Source organism: Salmo salar, chromosome ssa01 (genome assembly GCF_905237065.1).
Source record: "Salmo salar chromosome ssa01, Ssal_v3.1, whole genome shotgun sequence".
In the NCBI taxonomy this organism is placed as follows: Eukaryota; Metazoa; Chordata; class Actinopteri; order Salmoniformes; family Salmonidae; genus Salmo; species Salmo salar.
Genome location: NC_059442.1, coordinates 107,902,186 through 107,922,904, shown reverse-complemented (window position 1 = coordinate 107,922,904; position 20,719 = coordinate 107,902,186). Strand labels below are relative to the sequence as shown.

The window sequence follows — 20,719 nt, the reverse complement described above, 5'->3', positions numbered from 1 at the left end:
TAATATAAGCCATAAAGGAAAGGAGACTTAACCTGTAGTTAATATCAGCCATAAAGGAAAAGAGACTTAACCTGTAGTTAATATCAGCCCTAAAGGAAAGGAGACTTGACCTGTAGTTAATATCAGCGCTAAAGGAAAGGACACCAAGCCTGTAGTAAATATCAGCCCTAAAGGAAAGGAGACTTAACCTGTAGTTAATATCAGCGCTAAAGGAAAGGACACCAAGCCTGTAGTTAATATCAGCCCTAAAGGAAAGGAGACTTAACTTGTAGTTAATATCAGCCCTAAAGGAAAGAGACTTAACCTGTAGTTAATATCAGCCCTAAAGGAAAGGAGACTTAACCTGTAGTTAATATCAGCCCTAAAGGAAAGGAGACATAACCTGTAGTAAATATCAGCCCTAAAGGAAAGGAGACTTAACCTGCCGTTAATATCAGCCTTAAAGGAAAGGAGACTTAACCTGTAGTTAATATCAGCCCTAAAGGAAAGGAGACTTAACCTGTAGTTAATATCAGCCCTAAAGGAAAGGAGACTTAACCTGTAGTTAATATCAGCCCTAAAGGAAAGGAGACTTAACCTGTAGTTAATATCAGCCCTAAAGGAAAGGAGACTTATCCTGTCGTTAATATCAGCCTTAAAGGAAAGAACACCAAGCCTGTAGTTAATATCAGCCCTAAAGGAAAGGAGACTTAACCTGTAGTTAATATTAGCCCTAAAGGAAAGGAGACTTAACCTGTAGTTAATATCAGCCCTAAAGGAAAGGAGACTTAACCTGTAGTTAATATCAGCCCTAAAGGAAATGAGACTTAACCTGTAGTTAATATCAGCCCTAAAGGAAAGGACACAAAGTCTGTAGTTAATATCAGCCCTAAAGGAAAGGGGACTTAACCTGTAGTTAATATCAGCCATAAAGGAAAGGAGACTTGACCTGTAGTTAATATCAGCCCTAAAGGAAAGGACACCAAGCCTGTAGTAAATATCTGCCCTAAAGGAAAGGAGACTTAACCTGTAGTTAATATCAGCCCTAAAGGAAAGGAGACTTAACCTGTAGTTAATATCAGCCCTAAAGGAAAGGACACAAAGCCTGTAGTTAATATCAGCCCTAAAGGAAAGGAGACTTAACCTGTAGTTAATATCAGCCCTAAAGGAAAGGACACCAAGCCTGTAGTTAATATCAGCCCTAAAGGAAAGGAGACTTAACCTGTAGTTAATATCAGCCCTAAAGGAAAGGAGACTTAACCTATCGTTAATATCAGCCTTAAAGGAAAGGACACCAAGCCTGTAGTTAATATCAGCCCTAAAGAAAAGGAGACTTAACCTGTAGTTAATATCAGCCCTAAAGGAAAGGAGACCTAACCTGTAGTTAATATCAGCCCTAAAGGAAAGGAGACTTAACCTGTCGTTAATATCAGCCTTAAAGGAAAGGACACCAAGCCTGTAGTTAATATCAGCCCTAAAGGAAATGAGACTTATCCTGTCGTTAATATCAGCCTTAAAGGAAAGAACACCAAGCCTGTAGTTAATATCAGCCCTAAAGGAAAGGAGACATAACCTGTAGTTAATATCAGCCCTAAAGGAAAGGAGACTTAACCTGTAGTTAATATCAGCCCTAAAGGAAAGGAGACTTAACCTGTAGTTAATATCAGCCCTAAAGGAAAGGACACCAAGCCTTTAGTAAATATCAGCCCCAAAGGAAAGGAGACTTAACCTGTAGTTAATATTAGCCCTAAAGGAAATGAGACTTGACCTGTAATTAATATCAGCCCTAAAGGAAAGGAGACTTAACCTTTAGTTAATATCAGCCCTAAAGGAAAGGAGACTTAACCTGTAGTTAATATCAGCCCTAAAGGAAAGGAGACTTAACCTGTAGTTAATATCAGCCCTAAAGGAAAGGAGACTTAACCTGTCATTAATATCAGCCTTAAAGGAAAGGACACCAAGCCTGTAGTTAATATCAGCCCTAAAGGAAAGGAGACTTAACCTGTAGTTAATATCAGCCCTAAAGGAAAGGAGACTTAACCTGTAGCTAATATCAGCCCTAAAGGAAAGGAGACTTAACCTGTAGTTAATATAAGCCATAAAGGAAAGGAGACTTAACCTGTAGTTAATATCAGCCATAAAGGAAAAGAGACTTAACCTGTAGTTAATATCAGCCCTAAAGGAAAGGAGACTTGACCTGTAGTTAATATCAGCGCTAAAGGAAAGGACACCAAGCCTGTAGTAAATATCAGCCCTAAAGGAAAGGAGACTTAACCTGTAGTTAATATCAGCGCTAAAGGAAAGGACACCAAGCCTGTAGTTAATATCAGCCCTAAAGGAAAGGAGACTTAACTTGTAGTTAATATCAGCCCTAAAGGAAAGAGACTTAACCTGTAGTTAATATCAGCCCTAAAGGAAAGGAGACTTAACCTGTAGTTAATATCAGCCCTAAAGGAAAGGAGACATAACCTGTAGTAAATATCAGCCCTAAAGGAAAGGAGACTTAACCTGCCGTTAATATCAGCCTTAAAGGAAAGGAGACTTAACCTGTAGTTAATATCAGCCCTAAAGGAAAGGAGACTTAACCTGTAGTTAATATCAGCCCTAAAGGAAAGGAGACTTAACCTGTAGTTAATATCAGCCCTAAAGGAAAGGAGACTTAACCTGTAGTTAATATCAGCCCTAAAGGAAAGGAGACTTATCCTGTCGTTAATATCAGCCTTAAAGGAAAGAACACCAAGCCTGTAGTTAATATCAGCCCTAAAGGAAAGGAGACTTAACCTGTAGTTAATATCAGCTCTAAAGGAAAGGAGACTTAACCTGTAGTTAATATCAGCCCTAAAGGAAAGGACACCAAGCCTGTAGTTAATATCAGCCCTAAAGGAAAGGAGACTTAACCTGTAGTTAATATCAGCCCTAAAGGAAAGGAGACTTAACCTATCGTTAATATCAGCCTTAAAGGAAAGGACACCAAGCCTGTAGTTAATATCAGCCCTAAAGAAAAGGAGACTTAACCTGTAGTTAATATCAGCCCTAAAGGAAAGGAGACCTAACCTGTAGTTAATATCAGCCCTAAAGGAAAGGAGACTTAACCTGTCGTTAATATCAGCCTTAAAGGAAAGGACACCAAGCCTGTAGTTAATATCAGCCCTAAAGGAAAGGAGACTTATCCTGTCGTTAATATCAGCCTTAAAGGAAAGAACACCAAGCCTGTAGTTAATATCAGCCCTAAAGGAAAGGAGACTTAACCTGTAGTTAATATCAGCCCTAAAGGAAAGGAGACTTAACCTGTAGTTAATATCAGCCCTAAAGGAAAGGAGACTTAACCTGTAGTTAATATCAGCCCTAAAGGAAAGGACACCAAGCCTTTAGTAAATATCAGCCCCAAAGGAAAGGAGACTTAACCTGTAGTTAATATTAGCCCTAAAGGAAAGGAGACTTGACCTGTAGTTAATATCAGCCCTAAAGGAAAGGAGACTTAACCTTTAGTTAATATCAGCCCTAAAGGAAAGGAGACTTAACCTGTAGTTAATATCAGCCCTAAAGGAAAGGAGACTTAACCTGTAGTTAATATCAGCCCTAAAGGAAAGGAGACTTAACCTGTCATTAATATCAGCCTTAAAGGAAAGGACACCAAGCCTGTAGTTAATATCAGCCTTAAAGGAAAGGAGACTTAACCTGTAGTTAATATCAGCCCTAAAGGAAAGGAGACTTAACCTGTAGCTAATATCAGCCCTAAAGGAAAGGAGACTTAACCTGTAGTTAATATCAGCCCTAAAGGAAAGGACACCAAGCCTGAAGTAAATATCAGCCCTAAAGGAAAGGAGACTTAACCTGTAGTTAATATCAGCCCTAAAGGAAAGGAGACTTAACTTGTAGTTAATATCAGCCCTAAAGGAAAGAGACTTAACCTGTAGTTAATATCAGCCCTAAAGGAAAGGAGACTTAACCTGTAGTTAATATCAGCCCTAAAGGAAAGGAGACATAACCTGTAGTAAATATCAGCCCTAAAGGAAAGGAGACTTAACCTGCCGTTAATATCAGCCTTAAAGGAAAGGAGACTTAACCTGTAGTTAATATCAGCCCTAAAGGAAAGGAGACTTAACCTGTAGTTAATATCAGCCCTAAAGGAAAGGAGACTTAACCTGTAGTTAATATCAGCCCTAAAGGAAAGGAGACTTAACCTGTAGTTAATATCAGCCCTAAAGGAAAGGAGACTTATCCTGTCGTTAATATCAGCCTTAAAGGAAAGAACACCAAGCCTGTAGTTAATATCAGCCCTAACGGAAAGGAGACTTAACCTGTAGTTAATATCAGCCCTAAAGGAAAGGAGACTTAACCTGTAGTTAATATCAGCCCTAAAGGAAAGGAGACTTAACCTGTAGTTAATATCAGCCCTAAAGGAAAGGAGACATAACCTGTAGTTAATATCAGCCGTAAAGGAAAGGAGACTTAACCTGTAGTTAACATCAGCCCTAAAGGAAAGAAGACCTAACCTGTTGTTAACATCAGCCCTAAAGGAAAGGAGACTTAACCTGTAGTTAACCTGCCGTTAATATCAGCCTTAAAGGAAAGGAGACTTAACCTGTAGTTAATATCAGCCTTAAAGGAAAGAACACCAAGCCTGTAGTTAACATCAGCCCTAAAGGAAAGGAGACTTAACCTGTAGTTAACATCAGCCCTAAAGGAAAGAAGACCTAACCTGTTGTTATCATCAGCCCTAAAGGAAAGGAGACTTAACCTGTAGTTAATATCAGCCCTAAAGGAAAGGACACTTAACCTCTAGTTAATATAAGCCCTAAAGGAAAGGAGACTTAACCTGTAGTTAATATCAGCCCTAAAGGAAAGGAGACTTAACCTGTAGTTAATATCAGCCCTAAAGGAAAGGAGATTTAACCTGTAGTTAATATCAGCCCTAAAGGAAAGGACACCAAGCCTGTAGTTAATATCAGCCCTAAAGGAAAGGAGACTTAACCTGTAGTTAACATCAGCCCTAAAGGAAATTTGACCTAACCTGTTGTTAACATCAGCCCTAAAGGAAAGGAGACTTAACCTGTAGTTAATATCAGCCCTAAAGGAAAGGAGACTTAACCTGTAGTTAATATCAGCCCTAAAGGAAAGGAGACTTAACCTGTAGTTAATATCAGCCCTAAAGGAAAGGAGACCTAACCTGTAGTTAATATCAGCCCTAAAGGAAAGGAGACTTAACCTGTCGTTAATATCAGCCTTAAAGGAAAGGACACCAAGCCTGTAGTTAATATCAGCCCTAAAGGAAAGGAGACTTATCCTGTCGTTAATATCAGCCTTAAAGGAAAGAACACCAAGCCTGTAGTTAATATCAGCCCTAAAGGAAAGGAGACTTAACCTGTAGTTAATATCAGCCCTAAAGGAAAGGAGACTTAACCTGTAGTTAATATCAGCCCTAAAGGAAAGGACACCAAGCCTGTAGTAAATATCTGCCCTAAAGGAAAGGAGACTTAACCTGTAGTTAATATCAGCCCTAAAGGAAAGGAGACTTAACCTGTAGTTAATATCAGCCCTAAAGGAAAGAACACAAAGCCTGTAGTTAATATCAGCCCTAAAGGAAAGGAGACTTAACCTGTAGTTAATATCAGCCCTAAAGGAAAGGATACTTAACCTGTAGTTAATATCAGCCCTAAAGGAAAGGACACCAAGCCTGTAGTTAATATCAGCCCTAAAGGAAAGGATACTTAACCTATAGTTAATATCAGCCCTAAAGGAAAGGAGACTTGACCTATAGTTAATATCAGCCCTAAAGGAAACGACACCAAGCCTATAGTAAATATCAGCCCTGAAGGAAAGGAGACTTAACCTGTAGTTAATATCAGCCCTAAAGGAAAGGAGACTTAACCTGTAGTTAATATCAGCCCTAAAGGAAAGGAGACTTAACCTGTAGTTAATATCAGCCCTAAAGGAAAGGACACCAAGCCTGTAGTTAATATCAGCCCTAAAGGAAAGGAGACTTAACCTGTAGTTAATATCAGCCCTAAAGGAAAGGAGACTTAACCTATCGTTAATATCAGCCTTAAAGGAAAGGACACCAAGCCTGTAGGTAATATCAGCCCTAAAGGAAAGGAGACTTAACCTGTAGTTAATATCAGCCCTAAAGGAAAGGATACTTAACCTGTAGTTAATATCAGCCCTAAAGGAAAGGACACCAAGCCTGTAGTTAATATCAGCCCTAAAGGAAAGGATACTTAACCTATAGTTAATATCAGCCCTAAAGGAAAGGAGACTTGACCTATAGTTAATATCAGCCCTAAAGGAAAGGACACCAAGCCTGTAGTTAATATCAGCCCTAAAGGAAAGGATACTTAACCTATAGTTAATATCAGCCCTAAAGGAAAGGAGACTTGACCTATAGTTAATATCAGCCCTAAAGGAAAGGACACCAAGCCTATAGTAAATATCAGCCCTGAAGGAAAGGAGACTTAACCTGTAGTTAATATCAGCCCTAAAGGAAAGGAGACTTAACCTGTAGTTAATATCAGCTCTAAAGGAAAGGAGACTTAACCTGTAGTTAATATCAGCCCTAAAGGAAAGGACACCAAGCCTGTAGTTAATATCAGCCCTAAAGGAAAGGAGACTTAACCTGTAGTTAATATCAGCCCTAAAGGAAAGGAGACTTAACCTATCGTTAATATCAGCCTTAAAGGAAAGGACACCAAGCCTGTAGTTAATATCAGCCCTAAAGAAAAGGAGACTTAACCTGTAGTTAATATCAGCCCTAAAGGAAAGGAGACCTAACCTGTAGTTAATATCAGCCCTAAAGGAAAGGAGACTTAACCTGTCGTTAATATCAGCCTTAAAGGAAAGGACACCAAGCCTGTAGTTAATATCAGCCCTAAAGGAAAGGAGACTTATCCTGTCGTTAATATCAGCCTTAAAGGAAAGAACACCAAGCCTGTAGTTAATATCAGCCCTAAAGGAAAGGAGACTTAACCTGTAGTTAATATCAGCCCTAAAGGAAAGGAGACTTAACCTGTAGTTAATATCAGCCCTAAAGGAAAGGAGACTTAACCTGTAGTTAATATCAGCCCTAAAGGAAAGGACACCAAGCCTTTAGTAAATATCAGCCCCAAAGGAAAGGAGACTTAACCTGTAGTTAATATTAGCCCTAAAGGAAAGGAGACTTGACCTGTAGTTAATATCAGCCCTAAAGGAAAGGAGACTTAACCTTTAGTTAATATCAGCCCTAAAGGAAAGGAGACTTAACCTGTAGTTAATATCAGCCCTAAAGGAAAGGAGACTTAACCTGTAGTTAATATCAGCCCTAAAGGAAAGGAGACTTAACCTGTCATTAATATCAGCCTTAAAGGAAAGGACACCAAGCCTGTAGTTAATATCAGCCTTAAAGGAAAGGAGACTTAACCTGTAGTTAATATCAGCCCTAAAGGAAAGGAGACTTAACCTGTAGCTAATATCAGCCCTAAAGGAAAGGAGACTTAACCTGTAGTTAATATCAGCCCTAAAGGAAAGGACACCAAGCCTGAAGTAAATATCAGCCCTAAAGGAAAGGAGACTTAACCTGTAGTTAATATCAGCCCTAAAGGAAAGGAGACTTAACTTGTAGTTAATATCAGCCCTAAAGGAAAGAGACTTAACCTGTAGTTAATATCAGCCCTAAAGGAAAGGAGACTTAACCTGTAGTTAATATCAGCCCTAAAGGAAAGGAGACATAACCTGTAGTAAATATCAGCCCTAAAGGAAAGGAGACTTAACCTGCCGTTAATATCAGCCTTAAAGGAAAGGAGACTTAACCTGTAGTTAATATCAGCCCTAAAGGAAAGGAGACTTAACCTGTAGTTAATATCAGCCCTAAAGGAAAGGAGACTTAACCTGTAGTTAATATCAGCCCTAAAGGAAAGGAGACTTAACCTGTAGTTAATATCAGCCCTAAAGGAAAGGAGACTTATCCTGTCGTTAATATCAGCCTTAAAGGAAAGAACACCAAGCCTGTAGTTAATATCAGCCCTAACGGAAAGGAGACTTAACCTGTAGTTAATATCAGCCCTAAAGGAAAGGAGACTTAACCTGTAGTTAATATCAGCCCTAAAGGAAAGGAGACTTAACCTGTAGTTAATATCAGCCCTAAAGGAAAGGAGACATAACCTGTAGTTAATATCAGCCGTAAAGGAAAGGAGACTTAACCTGTAGTTAACATCAGCCCTAAAGGAAAGAAGACCTAACCTGTTGTTAACATCAGCCCTAAAGGAAAGGAGACTTAACCTGTAGTTAACCTGCCGTTAATATCAGCCTTAAAGGAAAGGAGACTTAACCTGTAGTTAATATCAGCCTTAAAGGAAAGAACACCAAGCCTGTAGTTAACATCAGCCCTAAAGGAAAGGAGACTTAACCTGTAGTTAACATCAGCCCTAAAGGAAAGAAGACCTAACCTGTTGTTATCATCAGCCCTAAAGGAAAGGAGACTTAACCTGTAGTTAATATCAGCCCTAAAGGAAAGGACACTTAACCTGTAGTTAATATAAGCCCTAAAGGAAAGGAGACTTAACCTGTAGTTAATATCAGCCCTAAAGGAAAGGAGACTTAACCTGTAGTTAATATCAGCCCTAAAGGAAAGGAGACTTAACCTGTAGTTAATATCAGCCCTAAAGGAAAGGACACCAAGCCTGTAGTTAATATCAGCCCTAAAGGAAAGGAGACTTAACCTGTAGTTAACATCAGCCCTAAAGGAAATTTGACCTAACCTGTTGTTAACATCAGCCCTAAAGGAAAGGAGACTTAACCTGTAGTTAATATCAGCCCTAAAGGAAAGGAGACTTAACCTGTAGTTAATATCAGCCCTAAAGGAAAGGAGACTTAACCTGTAGTTAATATCAGCCCTAAAGGAAAGGAGACCTAACCTGTAGTTAATATCAGCCCTAAAGGAAAGGAGACTTAACCTGTCGTTAATATCAGCCTTAAAGGAAAGGACACCAAGCCTGTAGTTAATATCAGCCCTAAAGGAAAGGAGTCTTATCCTGTCGTTAATATCAGCCTTAAAGGAAAGAACACCAAGCCTGTAGTTAATATCAGCCCTAAAGGAAAGGAGACTTAACCTGTAGTTAATATCAGCCCTAAAGGAAAGGAGACTTAACCTGTAGTTAATATCAGCCCTAAAGGAAAGGACACCAAGCCTGTAGTAAATATCTGCCCTAAAGGAAAGGAGACTTAACCTGTAGTTAATATCAGCCCTAAAGGAAAGGAGACTTAACCTGTAGTTAATATCAGCCCTAAAGGAAAGAACACAAAGCCTGTAGTTAATATCAGCCCTAAAGGAAAGGAGACTTAACCTGTAGTTAATATCAGCCCTAAAGGAAAGGACACCAAGCCTGTAGTTAATATCAGCCCTAAAGGAAAGGAGACTTAACCTGTAGTTAATATCAGCCCTAAAGGAAAGGAGACTTGACCTGTAGTTAATATCAGCCCTAAAGGAAAGGACACCAAGCCTATAGTAAATATCAGCCCTGAAGGAAAGGAGACTTAAAACAGCCTGTAGTTAATATCAGCCCTAAAGGAAAGGAGACTTAACCTGTAGTTAATATCAGCCCTAAAGGAAAGGAGACTTAACCTGTAGTTAATATCAGCCCTAAAGGAAAGGACACCAAGCCTGTAGTTAATATCAGCCCTAAAGGAAAGGAGACTTAACCTGTAGTTAATATCAGCCCTAAAGGAAAGGAGACTTAACCTATCGTTAATATCAGCCTTAAAGGAAAGGACACCAAGCCTGTAGGTAATATCAGCCCTAAAGGAAAGGAGACTTAACCTGTAGTTAATATCAGCCCTAAAGGAAAGGATACTTAACCTGTAGTTAATATCAGCCCTAAAGGAAAGGACACCAAGCCTGTAGTTAATATCAGCCCTAAAGGAAAGGAGACTTAACCTGTAGTTAATATCAGCCCTAAAGGAAAGGAGACTTGACCTCTAGTTAATATCAGCCCTAAAGGAAAGGACACCAAGCCTGTAGTTAATATCAGCCCTAAAGGAAAGGATACTTAACCTATAGTTAATATCAGCCCTAAAGGAAAGGAGACTTGACCTATAGTTAATATCAGCCCTAAAGGAAAGGACACCAAGCCTATAGTAAATATCAGCCCTGAAGGAAAGGAGACTTAACCTGTAGTTAATATCAGCCCTAAAGGAAAGGAGACTTAACCTGTAGTTAATATCAGCTCTAAAGGAAAGGAGACTTAACCTGTAGTTAATATCAGCCCTAAAGGAAAGGACACCAAGCCTGTAGTTAATATCAGCCCTAAAGGAAAGGAGACTTAACCTGTAGTTAATATCAGCCCTAAAGGAAAGGAGACTTAACCTATCGTTAATATCAGCCTTAAAGGAAAGGACACCAAGCCTGTAGTTAATATCAGCCCTAAAGAAAAGGAGACTTAACCTGTAGTTAATATCAGCCCTAAAGGAAAGGAGACCTAACCTGTAGTTAATATCAGCCCTAAAGGAAAGGAGACTTAACCTGTCGTTAATATCAGCCTTAAAGGAAAGGACACCAAGCCTGTAGTTAATATCAGCCCTAAAGGAAAGGAGACTTATCCTGTAGTTAATATCAGCCTTAAAGGAAAGAACACCAAGCCTGTAGTTAATATCAGCCCTAAAGGAAAGGAGACTTAACCTGTAGTTAATATCAGCCCTAAAGGAAAGGAGACTTAACCTGTAGTTAATATCAGCCCTAAAGGAAAGGAGACTTAACCTGTAGTTAATATCAGCCCTAAAGGAAAGGACACCAAGCCTTTAGTAAATATCAGCCCCAAAGGAAAGGAGACTTAACCTGTAGTTAATATTAGCCCTAAAGGAAAGGAGACTTGACCTGTAGTTAATATCAGCCCTAAAGGAAAGGAGACTTAACCTGTAGTTAATATCAGCCCTAAAGGAAAGGAGACTTAACCTGTAGTTAATATCAGCCCTAAAGGAAAGGAGACTTAACCTGTAGTTAATATCAGCCCTAAAGGAAAGGAGACTTAACCTGTCGTTAATATCAGTCTTAAAGGAAAGGACACCAAGCCTGTAGTTAATATCAGCCCTAAAGGAAAGGAGACTTAACCTGTAGTTAATATCAGCCCTAAAGGAAAGGAGACTTAACCTGTAGCTAATATCAGCCCTAAAGGAAAGGAGACTTAACCTGTAGTTAATATCAGCCCTAAAGGAAAGGACACCAAGCCTGAAGTAAATATCAGCCCTAAAGGAAAGGAGACTTAACCTGTAGTTAATATCAGCCCTAAAGGAAAGGAGACTTAACCTGTAGTTAATATCAGCCCTAAAGGAAAGAGACTTAACCTGTAGTTAATATCAGCCCTAAAGGAAAGGAGACTTAACCTGTAGTTAATATCAGCCCTAAAGGAAAGGAGACATAACCTGTAGTAAATATCAGCCCTAAAGGAAAGGAGACTTAACCTGTCGTTAATATCAGCCTTAAAGGAAAGGAGACTTAACCTGTAGTTAATATCAGCCCTAAAGGAAAGGAGACTTAACCTGTAGTTAATATCAGCCCTAAAGGAAAGGAGACTTAACCTGTAGTTAATATCAGCCCTAAAGGAAAGGAGACTTAACCTGTAGTTAATATCAGCCCTAAAGGAAAGGAGACTTAACCTGTCGTTAATATCAGTCTTAAAGGAAAGGACACCAAGCCTGTAGTTAATATCAGCCCTAAAGGAAAGGAGACTTAACCTGTAGTTAATATCAGCCCTAAAGGAAAGGAGACTTAACCTGTAGTTAATATCAGCCCTAAAGGAAAGGAGACTTAACCTGTAGTTAATATCAGCCCTAAAGGAAAGGAGACATAACCTGTAGTTAATATCAGCCGTAAAGGAAAGGAGACTTAACCTGTAGTTAACATCAGCCCTAAAGGAAAGAAGACCTAACCTGTTGTTAACATCAGCCCTAAAGGAAAGGAGACTTAACCTGTAGTAACCTGTTAATATCAGCCTTAAAGGAAAGGAGACTTAACCTGTAGTTAATATCAGCCTTAAAGGAAAGAACACCAAGCCTGTAGTTAACATCAGCCCTAAAGGAAAGGAGACTTAACCTGTAGTTAACATCAGCCCTAAAGGAAAGAAGACCTAACCTGTTGTTAACATCAGCCCTAAAGGAAAGGAGACTTAACCTGTAGTTAATATCAGCCCTAAAGGAAAGGACACTTAACCTGTAGTTAATATAAGCCCTAAAGGAAAGGAGACTTAACCTGTAGTTAATATCAGCCCTAAAGGAAAGGAGACTTAACCTGTAGTTAATATCAGCCCTAAAGGAAAGGAGACTTAACCTGTAGTTAATATCAGCCCTAAAGGAAAGGACACCAAGCCTGTAGTTAATATCAGCCCTAAAGGAAAGGAGACTTAACCTGTAGTTAACATCAGCCCTAAAGGAAAGAAGACCTAACCTGTTGTTAACATCAGCCCTAAAGGAAAGGAGACTTAACCTGTAGTTAATATCAGCCCTAAAGGAAAGGAGACTTAACCTGTAGTTAATATCAGCCCTAAAGGAAAGGAGACTTAACCTGTAGTTAATATCAGCCCTAAAGGAAAGGAGACCTAACCTGTAGTTAATATCAGCCCTAAAGGAAAGGAGACTTAACCTGTCGTTAATATCAGCCTTAAAGGAAAGGACACCAAGCCTGTAGTTAATATCAGCCCTAAAGGAAAGGAGACTTAACCTGTAGTTAATATCAGCCCTAAAGGAAAGGAGACCAAGCCTGTAGTTAATATCAGCCCTAAAGGAAAGGAGACTTAACCTGTAGTTAATATCAGCCCTAAAGGAAAGGAGACTTAACCTGTAGTTAATATCAGCCCTAAAGGAAAGGACACCAAGCCTGTAGTTAATATCAGCCCTAAAGGAAAGGAGACTTAACCTGTAGTTAATATCAGCCCTAAAGGAAAGGAGACTTAACCTGTAGTTAATATCAGCCCTAAAGGAAAGGACACAAAGCCTGTAGTTAATATCAGCCCTAAAGGAAAGGAGACTTAACCTGTAGTTAATATCAGCCCTAAAGGAAAGGAGACTTAACCTGTAGTTAATATCAGCCCTAAAGGAAAGGACACAAAGTCTGTAGTTAATATCAGCCCTAAAGGAAAGGGGACTTAACCTGTAGTTAATATCAGCCATAAAGGAAAGGAGACTTGACCTGTAGTTAATATCAGCCCTAAAGGAAAGGACACCAAGCCTGTAGTTAATATCAGCCCTAAAGGAAAGGAGACTTAACCTGTAGTTAATATCAGCCCTAAAGGAAAGGAGACTTAACCTGTAGTTAATATCAGCCCTAAAGGAAAGGAGACTTAACCTGTAGTTAATATCAGCCCTAAAGGAAAGGACACCAAGCCTGTAGTTAATATCAGCCCTAAAGGAAAGGAGACTTAACCTGTAGTTAATATCAGCCCTAAAGGAAAGGAGACTTAACCTGTAGTTAATATCAGCCTAAAGGAAAGGAGACCAAGCCTGTAGTAAATATCAGCCCTAAAGGAAAGGAGACTTAACCTGTAGTTAATATCAGCCCTAAAGGAAAGGAGACTTAACCTGTAGTTAATATCAGCCCTAAAGGAAAGGAGACCAAGCCTGTAGTTAATATCAGCCCTAAAGGAAAGGAGACTTAACCTGTAGTTAATATCAGCCCTAAAGGAAAGGAGACTTGACCTGTAGTTAATATCAGCCCTAAAGGAAAGGACACCAAGCCTGTAGTTAATATCAGCCCTAAAGGAAAGGAGACTTAACCTGTAGTTAATATCAGCCCTAAAGGAAAGGAGACTTGACCTGTAGTTAATATCAGCCCTAAAGGAAAGGACACCAAGCCTGTAGTAAATATCAGCCCTAAAGGAAAGGAGACTTAACCTGTAGTTAATATCAGCCCTAAAGGAAAGGAGACTTAACCTGTAGTTAATATCAGCCCTAAAGGAAAGGAGACTTAACCTGTAGTTAATATCAGCCCTAAAGGAAAGGACACCAAGCCTGTAGTTAATATCAGCCCTAAAGGAAAGGAGACTTAACCTGTAGTTAATATCAGCCCTAAAGGAAAGGAGACTTAACCTGTAGTTAATATCAGCCCTAAAGGAAAGGACACCAAGCCTGTAGTAAATATCAGCCCTAAAGGAAAGGAGACTTAACCTGTAGTTAATATCAGCCCTAAAGGAAAGGAGACCTAACCTGTAGTTAATATCAGCCCTAAAGGAAAGGAGACTTAACCTGTAGTTAATATCAGCCCTAAAGGAAAGGAGACTAAGCCTGTAGTTAATATCAGCCCTAAAGGAAAGGAGACTTAACCTGTAGTTAATATCAGCCCTAAAGGAAAGGACACCAAGCCTGTAGTTAATATCAGCCCTAAAGGAAAGGAGACTTAACCTGTAGTTAATATCAGCCCTAAAGGAAAGGAGACTTAACCTGTAGTTAATATCAGCCCTAAAGGAAAGGAGACTTAACCTGTAGTTAATATCAGCCCTAAAGGAAAGGACACCAAGCCTGTAGTTAATATCAGCCCTAAAGGAAAGGAGACTTAACCTGTAGTTAATATCAGCCCTAAAGGAAAGGAGACTTGACCTGTAGTTAATATCAGCCCTAAAGGAAAGGAGACTAAACCTGTAGTAAATATCAGCCCTAAAGGAAAGGAGACTTAACCTGTAGTTAATATCAGCCCTAAAGGAAAGGAGACTTAACCTGTAGTTAATATCAGCCCTAAAGGAAAGGAGACTTAACCTGTAGTTAATATCAGCCCTAAAGGAAAGGACACCAAGCCTGTAGTTAATATCAGCCCTAAAGGAAAGGAGACTTAACCTGTAGTTAATATCAGCCCTAAAGGAAAGGAGACTTAACCTGTAGTTAATATCAGCCCTAAAGGAAAGGAGACTTAACCTGTAGTTAATATCAGCCCTAAAGGAAAGGACACCAAGCCTGTAGTAAATATCAGCCCTAAAGGAAAGGAGACTTAACCTGTAGTTAATATCAGCCCTAAAGGAAAGGAGACTTAACCTGTAGTTAATATCAGCCCTAAAGGAAAGGAGACTTAACCTGTAGTTAATATCAGCCCTAAAGGAAAGGAGACTTAACCTGTAGTTAATATCAGCCCTAAAGGAAAGGAGACTTAACCTGTAGTTAATATCAGCCCTAAAGGAAAGGAGACTTAACCTGTAGTTAATATCAGCCCTAAAGGAAAGGAGACTTAACCTGTAGTTAATATCAGCCCTAAAGGAAAGGAGACTTAACCTGTAGTTAATATCAGCCCTAAAGGAAAGGACACCAAGCCTGTAGTTAATATCAGCCCTAAAGGAAAGGAGACTTAACCTGTAGTTAATATCAGCCCTAAAGGAAAGGAGACTTAACCTGTAGTTAATATCAGCCCTAAAGGAAAGGAGACTTAACCTGTAGTTAATATCAGCCCTAAAGGAAAGGAGACTAAGCCTGTAGTTAATATCAGCCCTAAAGGAAAGGAGACTTAACCTGTAGTTAATATCAGCCCTAAAGGAAAGGACACCAAGCCTGTAGTTAATATCAGCCCTAAAGGAAAGGAGACTTAACCTGTAGTTAATATCAGCCCTAAAGGAAAGGAGACTTAACCTGTAGTTAATATCAGCCCTAAAGGAAAGGAGACTTAACCTGTAGTTAATATCAGCCCTAAAGGAAAGGACACCAAGCCTGTAGTTAATATCAGCCCTAAAGGAAAGGAGACTTAACCTGTAGTTAATATCAGCCCTAAAGGAAAGGAGACTTGACCTGTAGTTAATATCAGCCCTAAAGGAAAGGAGACTTAACCTGTAGTTAATATCAGCCCTAAAGGAAAGGAGACTTAACCTGTAGTTAATATCAGCCCTAAAGGAAAGGAGACTTAACCTGTAGTTAATATCAGCCCTAAAGGAAAGGAGACTTAACCTGTAGTTAATATCAGCCCTAAAGGAAAGGACACCAAGCCTGTAGTTAATATCAGCCCTAAAGGAAAGGAGACTTAACCTGTAGTTAATATCAGCCCTAAAGGAAAGGAGACTTAACCTGTAGTTAATATCAGCCCTAAAGGAAAGGAGACTTAACCTGTAGTTAATATCAGCCCTAAAGGAAAGGACACCAAGCCTGTAGTAAATATCAGCCCTAAAGGAAAGGAGACTTAACCTGTAGTTAATATCAGCCCTAAAGGAAAGGAGACTTAACCTGTAGTTAATATCAGCCCTAAAGGAAAGGAGACTTAACCTGTAGTTAATATCAGCCCTAAAGGAAAGGAGACTTAACCTGTAGTTAATATCAGCCCTAAAGGAAAGGAGACTTAACCTGTAGTTAATATCAGCCCTAAAGGAAAGGAGACTTAACCTGTAGTTAATATCAGCCCTAAAGGAAAGGAGACTTAACCTGTAGTTAATATCAGCCCTAAAGGAAAGGAGACTTAACCTGTAGTTAATATCAGCCCTAAAGGAAAGGAGACTTAACCTGTAGTTAATATCAGCCCTAAAGGAAAGGAGACTTAACCTGTAGTTAATATCAGCCCTAAAGGAAAGGAGACTTAACCTGTAGTTAATATCAGCCCTAAAGGAAAGGACACCAAGCCTGTAGTTAATATCAGCCCTAAAGGAAAGGAGACTTAACCTGTAGTTAATATCAGCCCTAAAGGAAAGGAGACTTAACCTGTAGTTAATATCAGCCCTAAAGGAAAGGAGACTTAACCTGTAGTTAATATCAGCCCTAAAGGAAAGGAGACATAACCTGTAGTTAATATCAGCCCTAAAGGAAAGGAGACTTAACCTGTAGTTAACATCAGCCCTAAAGGAAAGAAGACCTAACCTGTTGTTAACATCAGCCCTAAAGGAAAGGAGACTTAACCTGTAGGTTAATATCAGCCCTAAAGGAAAGGAGACTTAACCTGTAGTTAATATCAGCCCTAAAGGAAAGGAGACCAAGCCTGTAGTTAATATCAGCCCTAAAGGAAAGGAGACTTAACCTGTAGTTAATATCAGCCCTAAAGGAAAGAAGACCTAACCTGTTGTTAACATCAGCCCTAAAGGAAAGGAGACTTAACCTGTAGTTAATATCAGCCCTAAAGGAAAGGAGACTTAACCTGTAGTTAATATAAGCCCTAAAGGAAAGGAGACTTAACCTGTAGTTAATATCAGCCCTAAAGGAAAGGAGACTTAACCTGTAGTTAATATCAGCCCTAAAGGAAAGGAGACTTAACCTGTAGTTAATATCAGCCCTAAAGGAAAGGACACCAAGCCTGTAGTTAATATCAGCCCTAAAGGAAAGGAGACTTAACCTGTAGTTAACATCAGCCCTAAAGGAAAGAAGACCTAACCTGTAGTTAACATCAGCCCTAAAGGAAAGGAGACTTAACCTGTAGTTAATATCAGCCCTAAAGGAAAGGAGACTTAACCTGTAGTTAATATCAGCCCTAAAGGAAAGGAGACTTAACCTGTAGTTAATATCAGCCCTAAAGGAAAGGAGACCTAACCTGTAGTTAATATCAGCCCTAAAGGAAAGGAGACTTAACCTGTAGTTAATATCAGCCCTTAAAGGAAAGGACACCAAGCCTGTAGTTAATATCAGCCCTAAAGGAAAGGAGACTTAACCTGTAGTTAATATCAGCCCTAAAGGAAAGGAGACTAAGCCTGTAGTTAATATCAGCCCTAAAGGAAAGGAGACTTGTTAATATCAGCCCTAAAGGAAAGGAGACTTAACCTGTAGTTAATATCAGCCCTAAAGGAAAGGAGACCAAGCCTGTAGTTAATATCAGCCCTAAAGGAAAGGAGACTTAACCTGTAGTTAATATCAGCCCTAAAGGAAAGGAGACTTAACCTGTAGTTAATATCAGCCCTAAAGGAAAGGACACCAAGCCTGAAGTAAATATCAGCCCTAAAGGAAAGGAGACTTAACCTGTAGTTAATATCAGCCCTAAAGGAAAGGAGGCTTAACCTGTAGTTAATATCAGCCCTAAAGGAAAGTAGACTTAACCTGTAGTTAATATCAGCCCTAAAGGAAAGGACACAAAGTCTGTAGTTAATATCAGCCCTAAAGGAAAGGGGACTTAACCTGTAGTTAATATCAGCCATAAAGGAAAGGAGACTTGACCTGTAGTTAATATCAGCCCTAAAGGAAAGGACACCAAGCCTGTAGTAAATATCTGCCCTAAAGGAAAGGAGACTTAACCTGTAGTTAATATCAGCCCTAAAGGAAAGGAGACTTAACCTGTAGTTAATATCAGCCCTAAAGGAAAGGAGACTTAACCTGTAGTTAATATCAGCCCTAAAGGAAAGGAGACTTAACCTGTAGTTAATATCAGCCCTAAAGGAAAGGAGACTTAACCTGTAGTTAATATCAGCCCTAAAGGAAAGGAGACTTAACCTGTAGTTAATATCAGCCCTAAAGGAAAGGACACCAAGCCTGTAGTTAATATCAGCCCTAAAGGAAAGGAGACTTAACCTGTAGTTAATATCAGCCCTAAAGGAAAGGACACCAAGCCTGAAGTAAATATCAGCCCTAAAGGAAAGGAGACTTAACCTGTAGTTAATATCAGCCCTAAAGGAAAGGAGGCTTAACCTGTAGTTAATATCAGCCCTAAAGGAAATTAGACTTAACCTGTAGTTAATATCAGCCCTAAAGGAAAGGAGACAAAGCCTGTAGTTAATATCAGCCCTAAAGGAAAGGGAGACTTAACCTGTAGTTAATATCAGCCCTAAAGGAAAGGAGACTTGACCTGTAGTTAATATCAGCCCTAAAGGAAAGGACACTAAGCCTGTAGTTAATATCAGCCCTAAAGGAAAGGAGACTTAACCTGTAGTTAATATCAGCCCTAAAGGAAAGGAGACTTAACCTGTAGTTAATATCAGCCCTAAAGGAAAGGAGACTTAACCTGTAGTTAATATCAGCCCTAAAGGAAAGGACACAAAGCCTGTAGTTAATATCAGCCCTAAAGGAAAGGAGACTTAACCTGTAGTTAATATCAGCCCTAAAGGAAAGGAGACTTAACCTGTAGTTAATGTCAGCCCTAAAGGAAAGGAGACTTAACCTGTAGTTAATATCAGCCCTAAAGGAAAGGAGACTTAACCTGTAGTTAATATCAGCCCTAAAGGAAAGGAGACTTAACCTGTAGTTAATATCAGCCCTAAAGGAAAGGAGACTTAAACCTGTAGTTAATATCAGCCCTAAAGGAAAGGAGACTTAACCTGTAGTTAATATCAGCCCTAAAGGAAAGGAGACTTAACCTGTAGTTAATATCAGCCCTAAAGGAAAGGAGACCAAGCCTGTAGTTAATATCAGCCCTAAAGGAAAGGAGACTTAACCTGTAGTTAATATCAGCCCTAAAGGAAAGGGAGACTTAACCTGTAGTTAATATCAGCCCTAAAGGAAAGGAGACTTAACCTGTAGTTAATATCAGCCCTAAAGGAAAGGAGACTAAGCCTGTAGTTAATATCAGCCCTAAAGGAAAGGAGACTTAACCTGTAGTTAATATCAGCCCTAAAGGAAAGGGAGACTTAACCTGTAGTTAATATCAGCCCTAAAGGAAAGGAGACTAAGCCTGTAGTTAATATCAGCCCTAAAGGAAAGGAGACTGCCAGAATAACAACCTATCCCTCAACGTAACCAAGACTAAGGAGATGATTGTGTCACCAACAAACTAACATGGTCCAAGCACACCAAGACAGTCGTGAAGAGAGCACGACAAAACCTATTCCCCTCAGGAGACTGAAAAGTTTTGACATGGGTCAAGGCTCCTAAACAGCTTCTACCCCCCCACCCTTTTATGCCTCTGCTACTCTCTGTTATTATCTATGCATAGTCACTTTAATAACTCTACCTACATGTACATATTACCTCAACTAACCGGTGCCCCCACACATTGACTCTGTACCGGGACCCCCTGTATATAGCCTCCTTATTGTTATGTTATTATGTTACTTTAAAAAATATATATTTTGTTTATTTGGTAAATATTTTCTTACCTCTTCTTGAACTGCACTGTTGGTTAAGGGCTTGTAAAGTAAGCATTTCACGGTAAGGTCGGCAGGGTCATGTGATAAATAAAGTTTGATTTGATTTGACCAATGCTACACACCGCTCCTTCAAGCCATGGCCCTGCCGCCCTCCAGGGTCCTTACCTTCCCTGTCACTCAGCTGTATCAAGTCCAGGTTCAGGTTCTCCATCATGTCGTCGCAGCGGCTGACAGGGCTGCTGGTGCCGTCGTCCACACGCGGAACCTCCAAAGCCTTTACAGCGTCTCCTACTGTTGTCTCTTCGTGGTGCTGAACTGATCTTCACCTTCAATACACAGTCCAGTCACTCGCTGTGCTCAGTGCTCCCCTCCCCTCCTCCTCTTCCCTTACCCCCTCCCCTCCTCCCCTCCCTTCCTCCTCTGATCTCCTCCCCTCCCCTCCTCTTCCCTTACCCCCTCCCCTCCTCCCCTCCCCCCTTCTTCCCCTGCTCCTCTCGGGTCCCCTTCCAGTGCTCAAGCAGCTACAGCACAGCGGCATGACACGGCACTACTTGGACAAACGGTCCCCGCTGAGACGCGGTGGATAAACGGAAAGAAATGGAGAAAAAGGAGGGAACATGCCGTTATCTATTAGACACGTTATTGTGTTATTAATGCGTTGCTGATGTAACAGGCCACGTGTGTTTATTCAGCCTCGGGGCAGAGAACATAGAGCAGGGATTAGCAGAAAAAATGAATTAAATGACGGTTGATGTAACCAGATTACTCTGCAGTCGCAGCTCCAATGAAACCTCTGTCGTCTTTTCATCACGTTCATCTCTATT

General features: G+C 39.9%; 1 protein-coding gene across 1 annotated transcript in view; it reads right to left on the bottom strand.

Annotated features, from left to right (window-relative positions):
• LOC106591913 (phytanoyl-CoA hydroxylase-interacting protein-like) overlaps positions 1-20,236 on the bottom strand; it is a 96,987-nt gene extending 76,751 nt beyond the window's left edge. The window contains exon 1 of the mRNA XM_045687338.1: positions 20,061-20,236. Within this exon, the coding sequence (XP_045543294.1) occupies positions 20,061-20,109 (49 nt within the window). The 5' untranslated portion in view covers positions 20,110-20,236. The remainder of the gene's footprint in view (positions 1-20,060) is intronic.
• Between the last annotated feature and the right edge of the window lie 483 nt (positions 20,237-20,719).